The sequence below is a fragment of the Lemur catta genome, chromosome 1 (genome assembly GCF_020740605.2).
Source record: "Lemur catta isolate mLemCat1 chromosome 1, mLemCat1.pri, whole genome shotgun sequence".
NCBI lineage: Eukaryota > Metazoa > Chordata > Mammalia > Primates > Lemuridae > Lemur > Lemur catta.
The window spans coordinates 47,455,774-47,471,312 of NC_059128.1; the positions used below are offsets into that span (position 1 = coordinate 47,455,774).

The 15,539-nt window shown below is 32.4% G+C and overlaps 1 protein-coding gene across 1 annotated transcript in view; it reads left to right on the plus strand.

The window, feature by feature from the left end:
* Window positions 1-15,032, plus strand: part of MDGA2 (MAM domain containing glycosylphosphatidylinositol anchor 2) — a 762,383-nt gene extending 747,351 nt beyond the window's left edge. Inside the window, exons 15-17 of the mRNA XM_045567836.1 lie at window positions 1,369-1,499; window positions 10,295-10,400; window positions 13,096-15,032. Coding sequence (XP_045423792.1) covers window positions 1,369-1,499; window positions 10,295-10,400; window positions 13,096-13,184 — 326 coding nt within the window. The 3' untranslated portion in view covers window positions 13,185-15,032. The remainder of the gene's footprint in view (window positions 1-1,368; window positions 1,500-10,294; window positions 10,401-13,095) is intronic.
* Window positions 15,033-15,539: the final 507 nt, after the last annotated feature.

Here is a 15,539-nt window from a genome sequence, read left to right on the forward strand (position 1 = left end):
TGGATAATTCCATTAATATGAGATTCTAGAAAAGGCAAAAATCACTGATTAGTGATAGAAGTCAGATGAGTAGTTACCTAGCTACAGGAATGGTGGCTGGAAAGAATCACTACAAAGGAAAGTGAGGGAACTGTTTGGGAAAATGTAAATGTTCTGCATCTTGATTGAGTGGCACTTATGTTGTATTAATAGTATACATTAGTCTAGAATTATTGACCTGTACACTTAGAAATGAATGAATTTTATTGCATGTAGACTATACCTCAATAAAGTTAATTTTTTAAAAATGTATCTATTAAAATATCAATTGTCTAATGAGTAAGATGTAAGACTCAGAAACTTACCAAGTTCAAATCCTCTTTCTGCTATTTTCTTACTGTATAACATAGGGCAAATTACTTGAGTCCTCTAAATTTTCTCATCGACAGTGTGGGGATAATAACGGTAAATACTTCACAGGGTTGTTCAGAGGATTAATTCCTCATCTGGAGTCAAGTGTTCAACATATATTTTATTGTGTTAATATTATTATTTATGATCATTACTATCATTAAAGTGTACAATACATGAAACTGTTGAAAGAGAGGTATCAAATGATGAGAATAAGCTGTCTTTATTTTATTTTTAAATAATTCTTTTAGAAGAAAAATGGACTTACGTGAGTGAAAAAAATAAGCTAAATGATATTATAATATGAGACAACACAACTAGGGTCAAACCATAAGCCGGTCAGTCAGTACATGGTTACATGCTATATTAATTTTCTATGGCCGCTGTAACAAATAACAAATGACCACAAACTCTGTGGCTTAAACAACACAAATTTATTCTCTTACAGTTATGGAGAATAGAAACGTAAAATAAGTATTATGGGGCTAAAATCGAGATCTCAGTAGGGCTCCTTCTGAAGGATTCAGGAGAGAAACTGTTTCCTGGGCTGCTTGTATTCCTTGTGGCCCCTTCCTCCATCTTCAAAACCAGCTGTGTAACATCTTCTCTCACATGACCTTCTCTCCGGTATCAAATTTCCCACTGTCTCTGTTTTTTAAAAGATATGTGCGATTGCACTTAGAGCCCGCCCAGATCATCTGGAGTAATCCCCCATGTCAAAACCTTAATTTAACCAAGTCTCTTTTGAATACCAGGAAACATTCACAGGTTCTGGGTTATCTTGGGCATGGTTATCTTCGGATAAAATGTCAAATGTGGTAAGAGCAAGATAGGGAATGAGAGAAAAGAGGACTAGACACTGGAGTGTTCTGCAAAATTTCTCTTTAAAAAGTTTACAAGTGTTTGGTGTTTGGTCTAGGAGAAACAAATTTGAAGCAAAAACAAATACACAAAATAAAATTTCATTGTTATTTTTAGGTGTCTTAAATGTTTATCTACGTTTGAAAGGGCAGACAACAATAGAAAATCCACTGTGGTCTTCAAGCGGGAATAAAGGACAACGATGGAATGAGGCTCATGTTAATATATATCCAATTACTTCATTTCAGGTAAGAAAATAGCAGTCATTTCTGCTAATAGATTGCTATGTGTGAGCACACATTAAAGGTGGATTTGAGCAAATATTAAAATATGAGTATTCGAACATTCTGTGATATGAGCATCACAAAAATCATGATTAAGCTTTCTTTCATTCTAAATGCTATTTTATAAAGAGAAATACCCTTTTCTTTTAGTAATTAACACCTAACAAGCAATGTATTTGAATAATTTTCTATCAAAATTCAAATGATTCGCCTGAAGAAAACATAATCCAGGCAAATTGCTATTCTATAAAATCACATGCTTGTATTTTATTCCCTGAAGAAAACAATATAGGTTGTTATAATAATGGAACTGGGTAGGTAATCAATTCTTAATTAACTTGTTTGAATTTTCCTTGATGGGATTTTATATACTTTTAGCAAAATGTGTTACTTTGAGGTAATGTCATATCAGTAATTTATCACTTTGATTATCAAAGTCAGATAACTTTAAATAAGTTATTTTTCTTTTTTTTATATAGAAAAAGAAGTAAGGCTTAGAGAGTTAGCTGTAAAGATATCATAGAAATTTAATGACTATAACAGTGGCCATCATAGCCAGCAACATAGATGATACAACTATTTCAAGGTAGTTATTAATATACTTTTAGTAATTTTAATAACTATATTAAAGTGATTAAATATTTATATGCCTGGATTATGTTTTCTCCAGGTGAATCATTTGAATTTTGATAGAACATTATTCAAATATTTTTTAAATCTTTAAAATGTACTCAAATATTTTCAAAATCTATGACACATAATATGTTCTGTAGTTCTATGCCTTATTGTGAAAGTATTCAAATCCATTTTGTCACATTATATTTATAGCATTGGATGTTTCTTCTGCTAGTGATTTTTTTGTATGCGTTTCATGACATATGTTGTCAGGGTATAGAAAATCAGAGATACTCCTATCTGCCAATTTTTAATTGGTAGAATGCCTTTTTCTTATAATCTAATCCATAAAATTCTTTTTTTTTTTTAAGAATTGAACTCCAGCTATGTCTGACTTTATTGGATAACATATCATAAGGTTCTAGATGGAAATGTTGAAAGGTCCTTTGCTTAAGATCGGGGAAGGTGAACACTTTGTTACATGTTTAATAGATCATTTAAAAACAGACACCAGTTTCAAAATGGATTATGGATAGACTTTTATTTTCAGAATTTTTTACTCATAATAATAACAATAGCTGGCATTTATCTAGTGCTTACTGAAAGCCAAGCATTTTATAAAATACTATATTGTATATGATCTCATTTAATTCTTTTTTTTCATTTCAGAGTATTATGGGGGTACAAACATTTTGGTTACATATAATGCCTTTGCCTCACTCAAGCCAGAGCTACAAGCATGTTCTTCCCTAATCCATAAAATTCTAATTGCTTTAGAGATTGCACCTCTAAATTGAACCAGGATGATAAAAATGCATATAGTCATTCACTATGGTAAAGAATAAGGGAATAAGAATAGCCAATTATCTACAAATACATCAGTGATTGACTCCTGGCCAGGTGTGGTGGCTCGGCTCTAATCTCAGCGCTTAAGGAGGCTGAGGTAGGAGGATTGCTTGAGGCCAGGAGTTCGGGACCAGCCTGGGTCACGTAGTAAAACCTCATTTCTACAAAAAATTTTTTAAAAAATTAACTGAGTGTAGTGGTGCATACCTGTAGTCCTAGCTGAGGTGGGAGGATTGCTTGATTCCAGTTCAAGGCTTCAGTGAGCTGTAATAAAGCCACAGCACTCCTGTCTGGGCAATAAAGCAAGATCCTGTCTCTGGGAAAAAAAAAAAAAGATAGGCTCCCATATGACCCTGGGAAAATAACAGAATCATTTTGTTTCTCAGAAGAACAATACAATTGTTTATCAAAATTGAATCTATGGCAGCATATCATTAAACTAAAGTGGGAAGACAGAATTCTAAAGCATTACTGATAAAAGTAACCTTACCATTAAAATGCATTAAAGATCCTTCTTTCTAAAAGTTGCTATTCTAGACATATTTTTGCTTGCTGTATGACTACCTCTGCAACACAAAATTAATAAATTAAATACATATACAATAAAAATTTAAGAAAATAGTTGTGTTAATGTTGCCTTCAAGATAATGCTTTATTGCTATTTATATCAGCTTAATAAATATTTATTGAGTGTCTTCAGGACAATCATAACCATAGACAATGGTTTGACAATACTTATGGAGTTCCTACTGTATGCCAGGCACATTGCTAGGCATGAAGATTTAAAAATGATGAAAACATATATTGCTGTATTTGGTAGGATTAGAGCAAAATTTCAGAAAAAGTAAAATTAATATAGTGTTAGTCTTATAATGTCACTTAATTTTTCAGTCTATACCAAGGAAAATATTTAACCATCCCTTTTAATGTTTCACTTCTTTCATGGTATAATCCAAATGTTTCTCAGTGGTAAATTATAAGACATTAGGAGACACAAAGTACTCTTTACAATTTCTTAGTTTAGGTGAAAGGGATTCTGGAGATCCTCTCCTCTTACATCCTCATTGAAAGATTTGGAAATAGGTTTTGAGACAATTATAATACAAATACTTAACACTAAATAGGGGCTGGAAAAGAGATTATAGTATTCTCATTACATCATGCTGCCTTTATGTTCTAACTACTACTAATAATAATCTAGAAAATATTGTCCTCGTTAGTAGACATTAAATGCTCATGTAGCATATCTGGAATTCTAAGCCAAATTCCAGGGCAATTGTATAGACATGATGATGGCTCCTGAATTAACCATTGAAAACATTTTCTAATTGCAGCTCACATGCAGTCTCTTTCTTTCTGTATTTGCCAACAGTCAAAATCTCATGTTATTATTTCAGATTAGAAGTTTTGACAATTAATTGACATTTATCCAGAAAGTCAAACTGGCAGAGTCTTCTGTGGTTAAACTCTCTGTTAATATTTGGGGTACTTTCTCCAGGCAAAAAGCCAAGGCAATCCACTGAGCCTATTATGTTGCCTCTCTTCAAATTTCATTCATAATGGTTGAGGATAGTTCAGTTATTTGTTGAACCAGTAATAAAATAAAGGTAGCGTTATTAATGCTAATAGCCATTTTCAAATATATATGTATCCTGAAGTTTTTCAAAATGGTATACGCCTGTGGTCCTCAATCTCCAGGCTGTGGACCAGCAGTTGTTGTGGCCTGTCAGGGACCCATCCACAGAGCTCCGCCTCGCCCCGGCCCCCATCCATGGAAAAATTGCCCTCCATGAAACTGATCCCTGGTACCAAAAAGGCTGAGGGCCACTGATACACTGTCAATTTCAAACTACATTCTTGGGCTTTTGCATTTGCCTTAGGTGTAATGATCAGAAATACTTTGTCTTTTATCAAGAAGAAAATATGTTGTGAACATTTGCAGAAGGCACCATTAACGACAGTCAGGTGATCAGAAATGCATTGTATTCTTTGATTCTCCTGTTTACTGTTAGTCATCAGTGCTACAAGTAGCTTGTCTTTTCTTGCTGTGAAATCATATTTGAACACAAGCTTTAATAGCATTATCTCTATATTGACATCTATATATGCTTTAAAGCATTATAATGTATGTAAGAAACTGACCATTGATGAATTGAAACAATTTCGCGTAGTATAATTCTAATGCAGAAGCCCACATAATTTTTTTAATTCACATTTGAATTTACTCAAGAGTTTATTTTCTGATTATGTGGTATTTCTTGTATATTAAGTTTTTGAATTGCATGAACGCACTGTGAAAACATTTAAATTTTAAACTTGTCATTTCAATTAAGGGAAATCATTGTAAATAATATCAACATGATTGTGTGGGAACAACAGATTTTGTAATTTTATCCCTCTTTTAGGAAACCAAAACTTCAACATTTTCTCCATGGATGCCTTGGTGCTATTAATTCCTTCCTCAATTAAACCAAATGTATTTCAGACCTACTGAGGAGGAAAGGAACATATTAATAGTTTCATCTCTGTAATGTATTAGTAATCAGAATCATGATGGAACTACATAAAAATATGACATAGTTTAACTTTTTAAACCAGAGAGCCTGGTTTAAAAGTGCGTATGATTAAGAATATTTTTTCTTTGCCTAAGGATCACATCGTCCATATTAAAATACATCATATTTACTAGACTGTTACAGTTTCTCATCTTTATATTCGAGAAAAAGTTGCATGTCAGCAAAGATTTATTTTTATAAGGACTTGAAAATTTGGCTAAGGCACATTCTTTCAATTTAATATGTAAGCATTTTATTTCTATAATCTACCTCACAGTGAAAATAATATAAAAGAAAACATTATCTCTCTAGATCTTAGTCTAGAAGCCATGTATCAAGCTATTGGCATCTATAAAATTTAATTACAATAATTCAAAGATACAATTATAGTCAAGAGTTCAGAATATAAACAGAACAATGCAATAAATATTTATTTGTGAAAGTCAACCAATTATAAACAATCTATATCTTGTCAATAGCAAAACTACTATGAAAATTAGAAGGAAACAAACAAACATACCATGCAGGAACTTTCTCTTTTCTTTCTGTTCAAAAAGGACCCTGAGGGAGACTACTGTATATTTCTCTGACCTATTGGAGTGGATTCCCTATCATCAACCACAATATTACAAATAAATATTTAAAAACACTAATTATGACTACAGCAAGAGTTTTACTGTCAGAAATTATATTTTTATATCAGTAAATAACTACTAATTTCCTGATGTATTTCCACACAATGTCTAAAACTCCTGTTATGCTTATATATAGGAAAAAATCAACTTATTTTACTCAATAATAAAATATATTATCAATTGTTGTAAAGGTAAATGCAAATAACCAATTTGCAAATCAGTCAACTTTTATTACTGTACCACTTTGTTCATTCAATATCACCAAGGGATGAAGTATGCATATAAGGGAATATTCTAAGTATAGACGGCCCTCTGTACACATGACAATTCGACTTGTGTTGATTTGTATTTTTGCTGTTCAGGTGATTACATACAGTCAACATGTTGCCAGCAGGCAGACAGCACACATATTAAGGTCCATCAGTCAACCTGCTTCCTGGTGTTTACTACAAGCAGCACCCCAAGAACCTCTCTCAATCTGACCATAAAAGCGGATGTCCTTCACAACTTCTCCAACTCAGGACTTTGTCTTTAGCACAACTCTTGGTCCAACTTTGTGATTTTGGTCAAGCTGCATAGGGAGGCAGGAAGGATGAAAAAGGAAATTAATAGAAAAAGGAGGATTGTTTAATACTTTAAAGGGAGTAGCAGAAGTTTTCAAATGCTTTGAGCAATGGCAGGATCATTGTAATTAAAATATGGCTTCCCTGGGAAAGCAGCTTTGAAAAGTTCAGGAATTAGTTGGATGACATATACATTTCAATTTTGATTTTTATATATAATCCCATTATTTTAGATGACTCCTGCCTGCAGGTAACCAGAACTTACTAAGTAAAAATAATCGTGTACTTTAAATAAGAAAAACTTGATTTCTAAGGGATATCTAAGAAAAATTTTTTAAAATAAGAAAAACTGTGGATAATAGCTAAGACATGAAGTACATGTACTCCCAAGGCTGTTTCCCCAGCATCCTTCTCAATGAAAGAATTATGACTTCAGCTTTAACTTTGTAAATTTCAAGTGTAAGCAGGTGCAGAATATTTGACCTGCCCTTTTTAGACTTTTCACCACAACCCATCGCCCAGCACTGCACATGGGAATGCAATCCGCTTATCTTTCCCAGGGTTACATTGCAAACCCTGTGTTGTACTCTACAATCAGTATTTACTACCTTTCCCTTCCCATTTCCATCTTTTAAAATTAAAATTCTGGATGACTAAGGAGATATCCCCTTTACTATACCAAATTCTCCTAACTAAAACATTCTTGCTTCTCCTTCATTCCAGAATTAAAACTTGATTGTCAGGCAGAAATTCTCCCTTTGTTCCATTCAATTGCTTAAAATACCTGCATAAAATTAAAATTTATTGCAATGGCAGCACTCTGCCTTCATCCAACAAAATATTAGCCTTGTGCTCAAAATAGAAAATGTATGATTTTATGGAACCAGACTGATGTTAAGCATGAATTATTGAGTTCTGATTGTCTTCAAGATTCATTCCATTCATGTCGTTACCTTTATGAGAGAGGAGTCAGCATCACATGACTGAAACTAAGAAAGGGGTGGAGATAAGTACTGATTTACTCTAACACTGAGTATTATCAGGCACATATGAAAGAAGGTAAATGCACCTAACCATAAATTAGGGACAAGGCTATTCCTTCTCACAGATGATTGTTGATAAGGGCAATTTATGAAGACCTTAAAGAACCATGTCCTCTAAGTATGTATAATAATTATTTGAAATTACTCATCCCAGCCTTGTTCATAATAACAGAAAATGATTTAATGTCTAACAATAACAATAAGGTACTAGTTAAATAAATTATATCCACAATTTGGAAAACTCTTTAGCCATTAAACTGACTTTCCCTATATTAAATTCTCTCTAATGTTTATACCACAGATTTTTTAAAAAAATTCTCTCACATGGACCTTGTGATTTAAATAGTCCTCTGAGAGATTTTTAGCCACTCCCAGATACCTTCCCAGACACCACCCTTACTCAAACGCAAGTCATTATCTCCAGGCAACCAAATTAATAATTCATTGCGGATTCTATCTGCGCACTGAGAATTTGGTAAACAACTGCCTTGGTTCAGAATATTTGAACTTGGTCTGCCATTTTGTTTTGGCTTCATTGATACAGGACATTTTGGATGTTTTTCAAAGAGATGGCTTTGGACAATCTTTATTAACATTCTTATCTCAACATAGGTAAGCAGGAAACTTTTTTTTCCCAATTTATTTATTTATTTTTTTAAATTTCAGAATATCATGGGGATACAAATATTTTGGTTACATATAATGCCTTTGCATCGCCCAAGCCAGAGCTACAAGCGTGCCCATCCCCCATACAGTGCACTCCACACTCATTAGTTATGAATTTACCCATCCCCCTTCCACCTCCCCAGCACCTGATGAATATTACTTCCATGTGAGCACCTAAGTGTTGATCAGTTAGTACCAATTTGATGGCAAGTACATGTGGTGCTTGTTTTTCCATTCCTGTGATACTTCACTTTGAAGGATGGACCACAATGAGATATCAGCTAACTCCAGTGAGAATGGCTTTTATCATCAAAAAGTCACAAAACAACAAATGCTGGTGTGGATGCGGAGAGATAGGAACACTCTTACACTGCTGGTGGGACTACAAATTAGTACAACCTCTGTGGAAAGTAATTTGGAGATATCTCAAAGAACTAAAAATAGAAATACCATTTGATCCAGCAATCCCACTACTAGGCATCTACCCAAAGGAAACTCTTAATTTATTAATAAAACCTCTCAAATCTTTCTCTCCTATCATGAAAATTATTCTTTGTGTTATGGGCTATATTTCAGTGGAAGACAAGGACTCAATACAAAAGTGGACACCTACTGCCCCTACTTGGAGATTTCCATGATAAAATTATGATAGTATATCATAGAACAATGAATTAATTTCTCAAAAGTAGCTTAAATTCTCTGAAAGTCACCTGAAATTTGTCTTTAAAGAGATGCTTACAAAGCCAGACAAAACACCAAAACACATAAACAAAAATTTTGACATTGATAAAAATAAACCTTTACTCACATTTGTTGTAATGCAATAAGACTGGAAATTTTATTTAAAATACACACTTGATATTAGAAGCAGCTCTTTATCACACTAATTTTTCTTTAGAAAGACCAAACTAGATATTTTATTTTTACATGTAAAAATGTCTCTAGGAATATAAACCACTAAATGTATAAGTTGCCTTTTAGTATCAAAAGGATTAAAAGATTTTTTCTGGGAGCATGAATAATTTGGGAGTCATAGAGAAAATTCTAAAAGAGTCTTGTTCTGTAAAAATGAAATAATATAAATTTGTTAATTATCCTTATATTGTCCTTGTATCCAGAATTTAGTAATAAAGGGAGTCCGATCTTATTCATTTATTCTTTCAATATTTGTGTACTAAGTCTCAGTGCCCACTGCTATTGCTGACACTGGGAATTCGAAGATCTGTGATGAGACATCGAACCTAAATAGACTCATAAATATCAAAAAGTTTTAAATATAGAATATCAAAAGTGAAATCATAGAGGTAAATCACAAGGTAAATGTGGGAATATGAGGAATCTATTCAACTTATTTGCTAGAAATCAAACAATTTGAAGATGACATATTTTTGTTCTGGGCTTCATTAGACATAATATTGTAAGGAACCCGTAATTGATTCATTCTATAAAATATTTCTAGAAAACTAATGTTCTGAATTATGTTTAGACAAAACTGGAGGGAATCTATTTCAGAGAAAGGTTGCTCAAATAAAAAAAACTTTCTTCACCTCTGAAAATTAAAAGAGGATTTGTAGCATTTTTTTATTGTATCATTCAAATAAATTTATTGTTTTAAAATCAACACAGAACTTTTATGTGAAAAACTAATACTGCTTAAGGAAGATCCCATTGTTGGTTTTGTTATGGATATTTATATGGTTTTGTAAGTAACAATTTTGAAGAACATCAGGAATAAAAGATGCCAGAATTATTGCCAAGTTTACATTTGTCTCCTCAGTTGAAATTGATCCGCACATCAAAACTCCAAATTTAGGTTTGTTTCATTCATTTTTGTAGCTCATTTTTGAAGGTATTCGAGGTCCTGGCATAGAAGGTGACATTGCCATCGATGATGTATCAATTGCAGAAGGAGAATGTGCAAAACAAGACCTAACGACTAAGAGTAAGTATCTTTTCTTGGGACTGGTTTCATGTGATGTTAAAGTAACATAACTACTATTAAATTATTATATTCTAAATTTAAAAAACAAAGTTATTTTTACTTTATTTAGAAATTTCTTATATCTAAGACCCTAAATTTTTGAAGGTATTTTTAAAATTAAGGTATTAGATTCAATTGTAGACATATCTGACCTAAGATAAAATAGAATTAATTTTGATTTGAACTGATGTAAGGAAAGCCCACTTTTGATTTTTAATTATTTTATTTTATATTATTTATTTCAGAGGATTTTTAAACTTTTAAAAAATATTTGGCAAATCCATATATTCAACACACATTTATATAGCCATAGATGTTTTTATTCCTTCAATAGTTTGTGAATATATTTTCTAGATCTAACTTTGCCAACCATTTTTGTTAAAATTGTTAAGCCTTTTTTGTAAAGACTCTTAGAGAGTATGTGTGTGTGTGTGTCTGTATGTATATGTACTGTAATGAAGTAGCTCTATTATTTTCTGATATAATTAATCTCCTTTTATCTGCCTGCAAGATAGTCTAATAAATTTGGTTTTCACTTTATATCATGGTTTGACTATTAAGGTTTAATGGTACTGTAAAATTTTATTTTTCATCACGTGTTCATTTTTTAATAGAATATTTATAAATTAGAAAAAGGTACATAATTAAAAAAAATTTAGAATTATGTGTTGCACTGCTTCTTGAAATCTTAATCTTCATATAACACATTTGAAGCTAAGAAGTCTAAAATCATTCCTATTAAAAATGACTGCAACTGAAGGACTTTAATCTTCTGTCTATGTAAAGTGGTAGGAATCAAGCTAAATTTATACAAATAACAACTCAATTATTTAGCATATACAAAAGCATGAAAATACATGTTACATAAGTCTAGAACAAATCAGAGTCTTTGCTAATTTACTATATTTGGTGAGAAATGATATCAGTCTACATGTTAAAAGTCAAATTTGTACAACTATTCACTGATTGCTCATATAAACTGAATTGACTCCATTTTTAAGCATTGTAAAAAAGACAAAAACTAAGATTATGTACAACAATGAGCCATTTTGCTCATAGTTTCTTGTCATTACACTTAGCATTTCAGATAACACATTTAGTAAAAATTTCTCCCAGCCTCTGGCTAATTCTGCTTTAGAAAACCGGAAACTACACTCAAAGGAACCAGGTTTGTTTAATGCACAGAAAAACATGCATTCTCCTCAGAGGAGAATGGGATTCCTTTTCAAACTCACACATCAATCAGTGACAGTAACATTTCATTAACTGAAGGTAGTTAAAATTCTATACAGAAATCCTATATTTTCATAATTTAATCACAAAGAAATACCATAAATTAATTTTGATAAATTGAATTACACTTTCCAAAGGAGAAAACAAGAGAAAATAATTTACTCCCTAGAGGAGAATGCATAAACTGATAAGAGTAGCCACAGTAAAAGGACCATGAAATCCCATAGGAACCTCATTACTGCACCACAGAACATTTTTATAATCAGTTTTTTTCTCTTAAACTAATAAATCCAGAGAAATGTGTGGCAGTTTTAAATAAGATATATCTATATTTATTGCAAGCATTTTTATTTAACCTCTATAAATCAGGAAAAAGAATCCTAATTGAACAAAAATATTCTATTTAGTATGAGAAAGTATCCTGTTAAATTTGTGTCTATTTAATTATCATTTATTAAGTTCATTTTGAAGAATAGTGTTTGATTGTTTCATGAATATTAAATTAATGTTTAGTTTTAAGTACGGACCAGCCTGATGGACACAAGCATTCTCCTAACTGCTCAGGTTCCCAACCTTTCCAACGCAGTAAATGGTACTGCGTACCACACCATCATGAGCTACAATTGTATGTCTCTATTTTAAAAGCCTGGCTCTCTCCTAGACATGAGCCATTTTGTAACTTTAGCCAGGTTAATGAATTATTGGGGATGCCTGTGTTAGCTCCCTAGGTAAAATATGCATTCTAAGAGGAACCATTTGGACACAAGGCTTTAACTGAAATACTAATTGCCGTAGGCCTCTCAAGGCAGATTGGTGGAAGGGATTTTTCAGTTAGAATGTACTTCATAGTGCTTCTAAAAGTTAAACGGAAGATAAAATTATTTACACAATTTATAAATAATGGACTGATCTAAACATAGATAATCTACTAATTGCAATAGTTAATTTCTCTACCAATAAACCATCCCTCTCTAATTTTCATTATGAGAAATTTTTCTCTTAGTCCCCAAGCTTAAATGCTTCTGGAAGCTTGAAAAAGAAAATAAAAGCTCATCTTTTAAGGTTTTTAAACATCTTCGCAATGTGCATGCTTTCATATGTCTAGCAGAACTCTGAGGTTGAGCTCAACCGAAAACCTACGTGAATATCTTATAAATAAGTTTTCATACCATATTATGTCAATTTGAAATATGCAAATATTTTTATTTTATCAGATGCCTTGTCACATATTCAAGTTATTTTCCTTTTCCCTTGCCTTAGCAATGAAGCTGACAAATGAAACTAAACAAAAATACATATTTTCCAAAAATATTTTCTAGAAACTTAAGTTGTTTCGTTAGTTCACCAAAGTTGTGTTAGTAGCTATGTGGAGTGCTTATTCTCCTTTATTTTATTTTTCGGCATTTATTTTCCTTATCTTTAGATTCCGTTGATGGTGCTGTTGGGATTTTGGTTCATATATGGCTTTTTCCGGTTATCGTCCTCATCTCTATCCTAAGTCCTCGAAGGTGACCTTATCCCGGCAGAGGCTATAAAAGATTCACCAGGCACTGGCATGAAGAAAGAGTCTTTGTAAATGGACATTGAAAAAACAAACTACCAAAGATTCCTCCACTGACTACTGACTCAAAAATAAAATAACAAAAACAAATTTTTTTAAGCACTGGGGATAAAAAGACATCATGGAAGTATAACTTATTCCAAACTACACATAAAAGATAATCTTGACCTGAGTAGAGAAGAGACCTTCAGGTGCTTTTGTGGCTAAAAAGATTACAGCATCATCTGGTTGAACTCTGAAAAAAAAAAAAAAAAGAAAAAAGAAAAAAAAAAGAGCTATAGAAATCCTTGTCAAAGCACAAAGTCACGGCTGGTTTTGTTTCAAATGAATAGTTTGCTTGTTACCATGGAAACCTAATGGCCTGCCAACAAAAACCTCACTGTAAACAGGGTACGTGAAGAGCTGGCATTTATTTTCCTTTCGAGAAGGTTTTACGTAGAGAATTAAATAAATGTAGGCCCTTTTACCTTTGGCTGTTACCCTTCCTTGAAAATAACCCGAACTCAGAATTATTTAAAGCATTCATATTCCTCCCCACCTTATCCCCATCCCACCTTTATTATTATTATTGTTTTCTCCCATGGCTAAGCTAGATAATGTATGCTGTCTCTTTTTGCATGCACTGCTATCCAGGATGGTAAACCTGGGCTTACATATTACACAGGCTTATCGGAGTTTGCTTGCGGCCACTTGAACACCCAAACCGCGTCATCTGTTCCAACGGAGAAACCAAACCACCATCTTTTATAAATTGCCATGGAAACCAAGTGCCTTCAAAGAAACAAGCCTGAATAATTTTCAACTCAGAAGCTTGCACTGCTAAGAGTGGTTTGTGTAAAACTATTTTATAAACAAACTACAGAGCCTAAACGTGCAAATTACAGGCAAGACAACAAAGCCGCTTCTGAAGAAGAAAGGACGGAAGCTGCTGCGTAAGCCCATGCAGACAGGATATTTGTTGTTTAACCTCCTAGACAGCCATGGCCTTTCGGCTTATTGTCCATTAGAAAATAACTTCCATTGAGACCAGACATGGAGCAACACTTTTTTTCTTCCAGGTTATTAAATGGGTCAACCAGAGCAAAAGGTTGTTAAGATGATACTTAGCGCAGAAGGTGGTAAAACACAAAAGTGATTTTTTACTCTAACCTCCATTTGAAATGAAATTGGCCCTAGCTTTAGAGGGAACAAGAAAATGTTTGTGATTGCAGTGCATACAAACTCTACAGCGGAACTGGGCCTGAAAAATCTGGCTTTATTCTAAACACTGAGGGTAATATGCCTCTGCCCTTTAGTCAGACTCTGTGCAAATTGTGAAATATTATTTTATTATTTTACCAAGATTAAAAAACACTTTTACAAAAAAACAAAAACCTGTAAAAATGATTTTGAGCTACCTGAGGACAAATCATACCTTTAACCAGCCAGTTTTCCAATGCATTGTAAATTTCACTTAAACCTGTTGGTTATGAAAATTTGAAGATCTTTTTCCTTAAATTATCTCAGCTTTTAACTTCATTTAAAAAGACTTTTGTCTAAAGAAGATTATTATTATTATTATATGTTCTTTCAACACCCCAGGATTAAAAAAAACTGATTATGCAAATAATTGGGATATAAGTATTAAATTATAACATTTGCAAATATTCATATAAAAAGCACAACAAAATGTAGTGGAAAAATGACAAAGCTTGATTTTTAAAAAAAAATTCTGTAGAAATGTTTGTGCAAATTCAGTAATTCAACTTAAAATATAATTTTACAGCTATGTTCAATAAAGCCTCTTTCCAGGTAAGGTATGACAAGCGGTACGTGTGTTTGTTGAGCAATGTTCACTTATCACTAAAATGAGATTAGTTATACAACTTATTGGTTATGTTACCATGGGATAAATCTTCAGTGCTTCATATATACTAATGTCTTCAGGAAGAAATTTTAATAGGAACTCCCTGATGCACTCTCCTATATTTGTAATACATGTAAAAGAAATGTTAAACCTTTGAAGGTAAAATATGAAACATATATAAACTTGGAACTTAATGTATATTTTCATAGTTAAAAAGGGGACCAGTCTGAATATCTAGGTAGTGATAGAATTGAACTAAACCAAGTCTTTTAAATTAAACAAAATAAACAAATGAATTTCATAACTTATTTGAACAAATTAGACATATTGAAAATTTTTCAGAATTTCAAAGTCACCTATCTATTTTATCAAACCAAAGATATACAAGTAAACAATATCTGGGGACTTAGCTTAATATTTACAAAATCTCCCTTCACTCTGACTTCCATTTTGTGGCAAC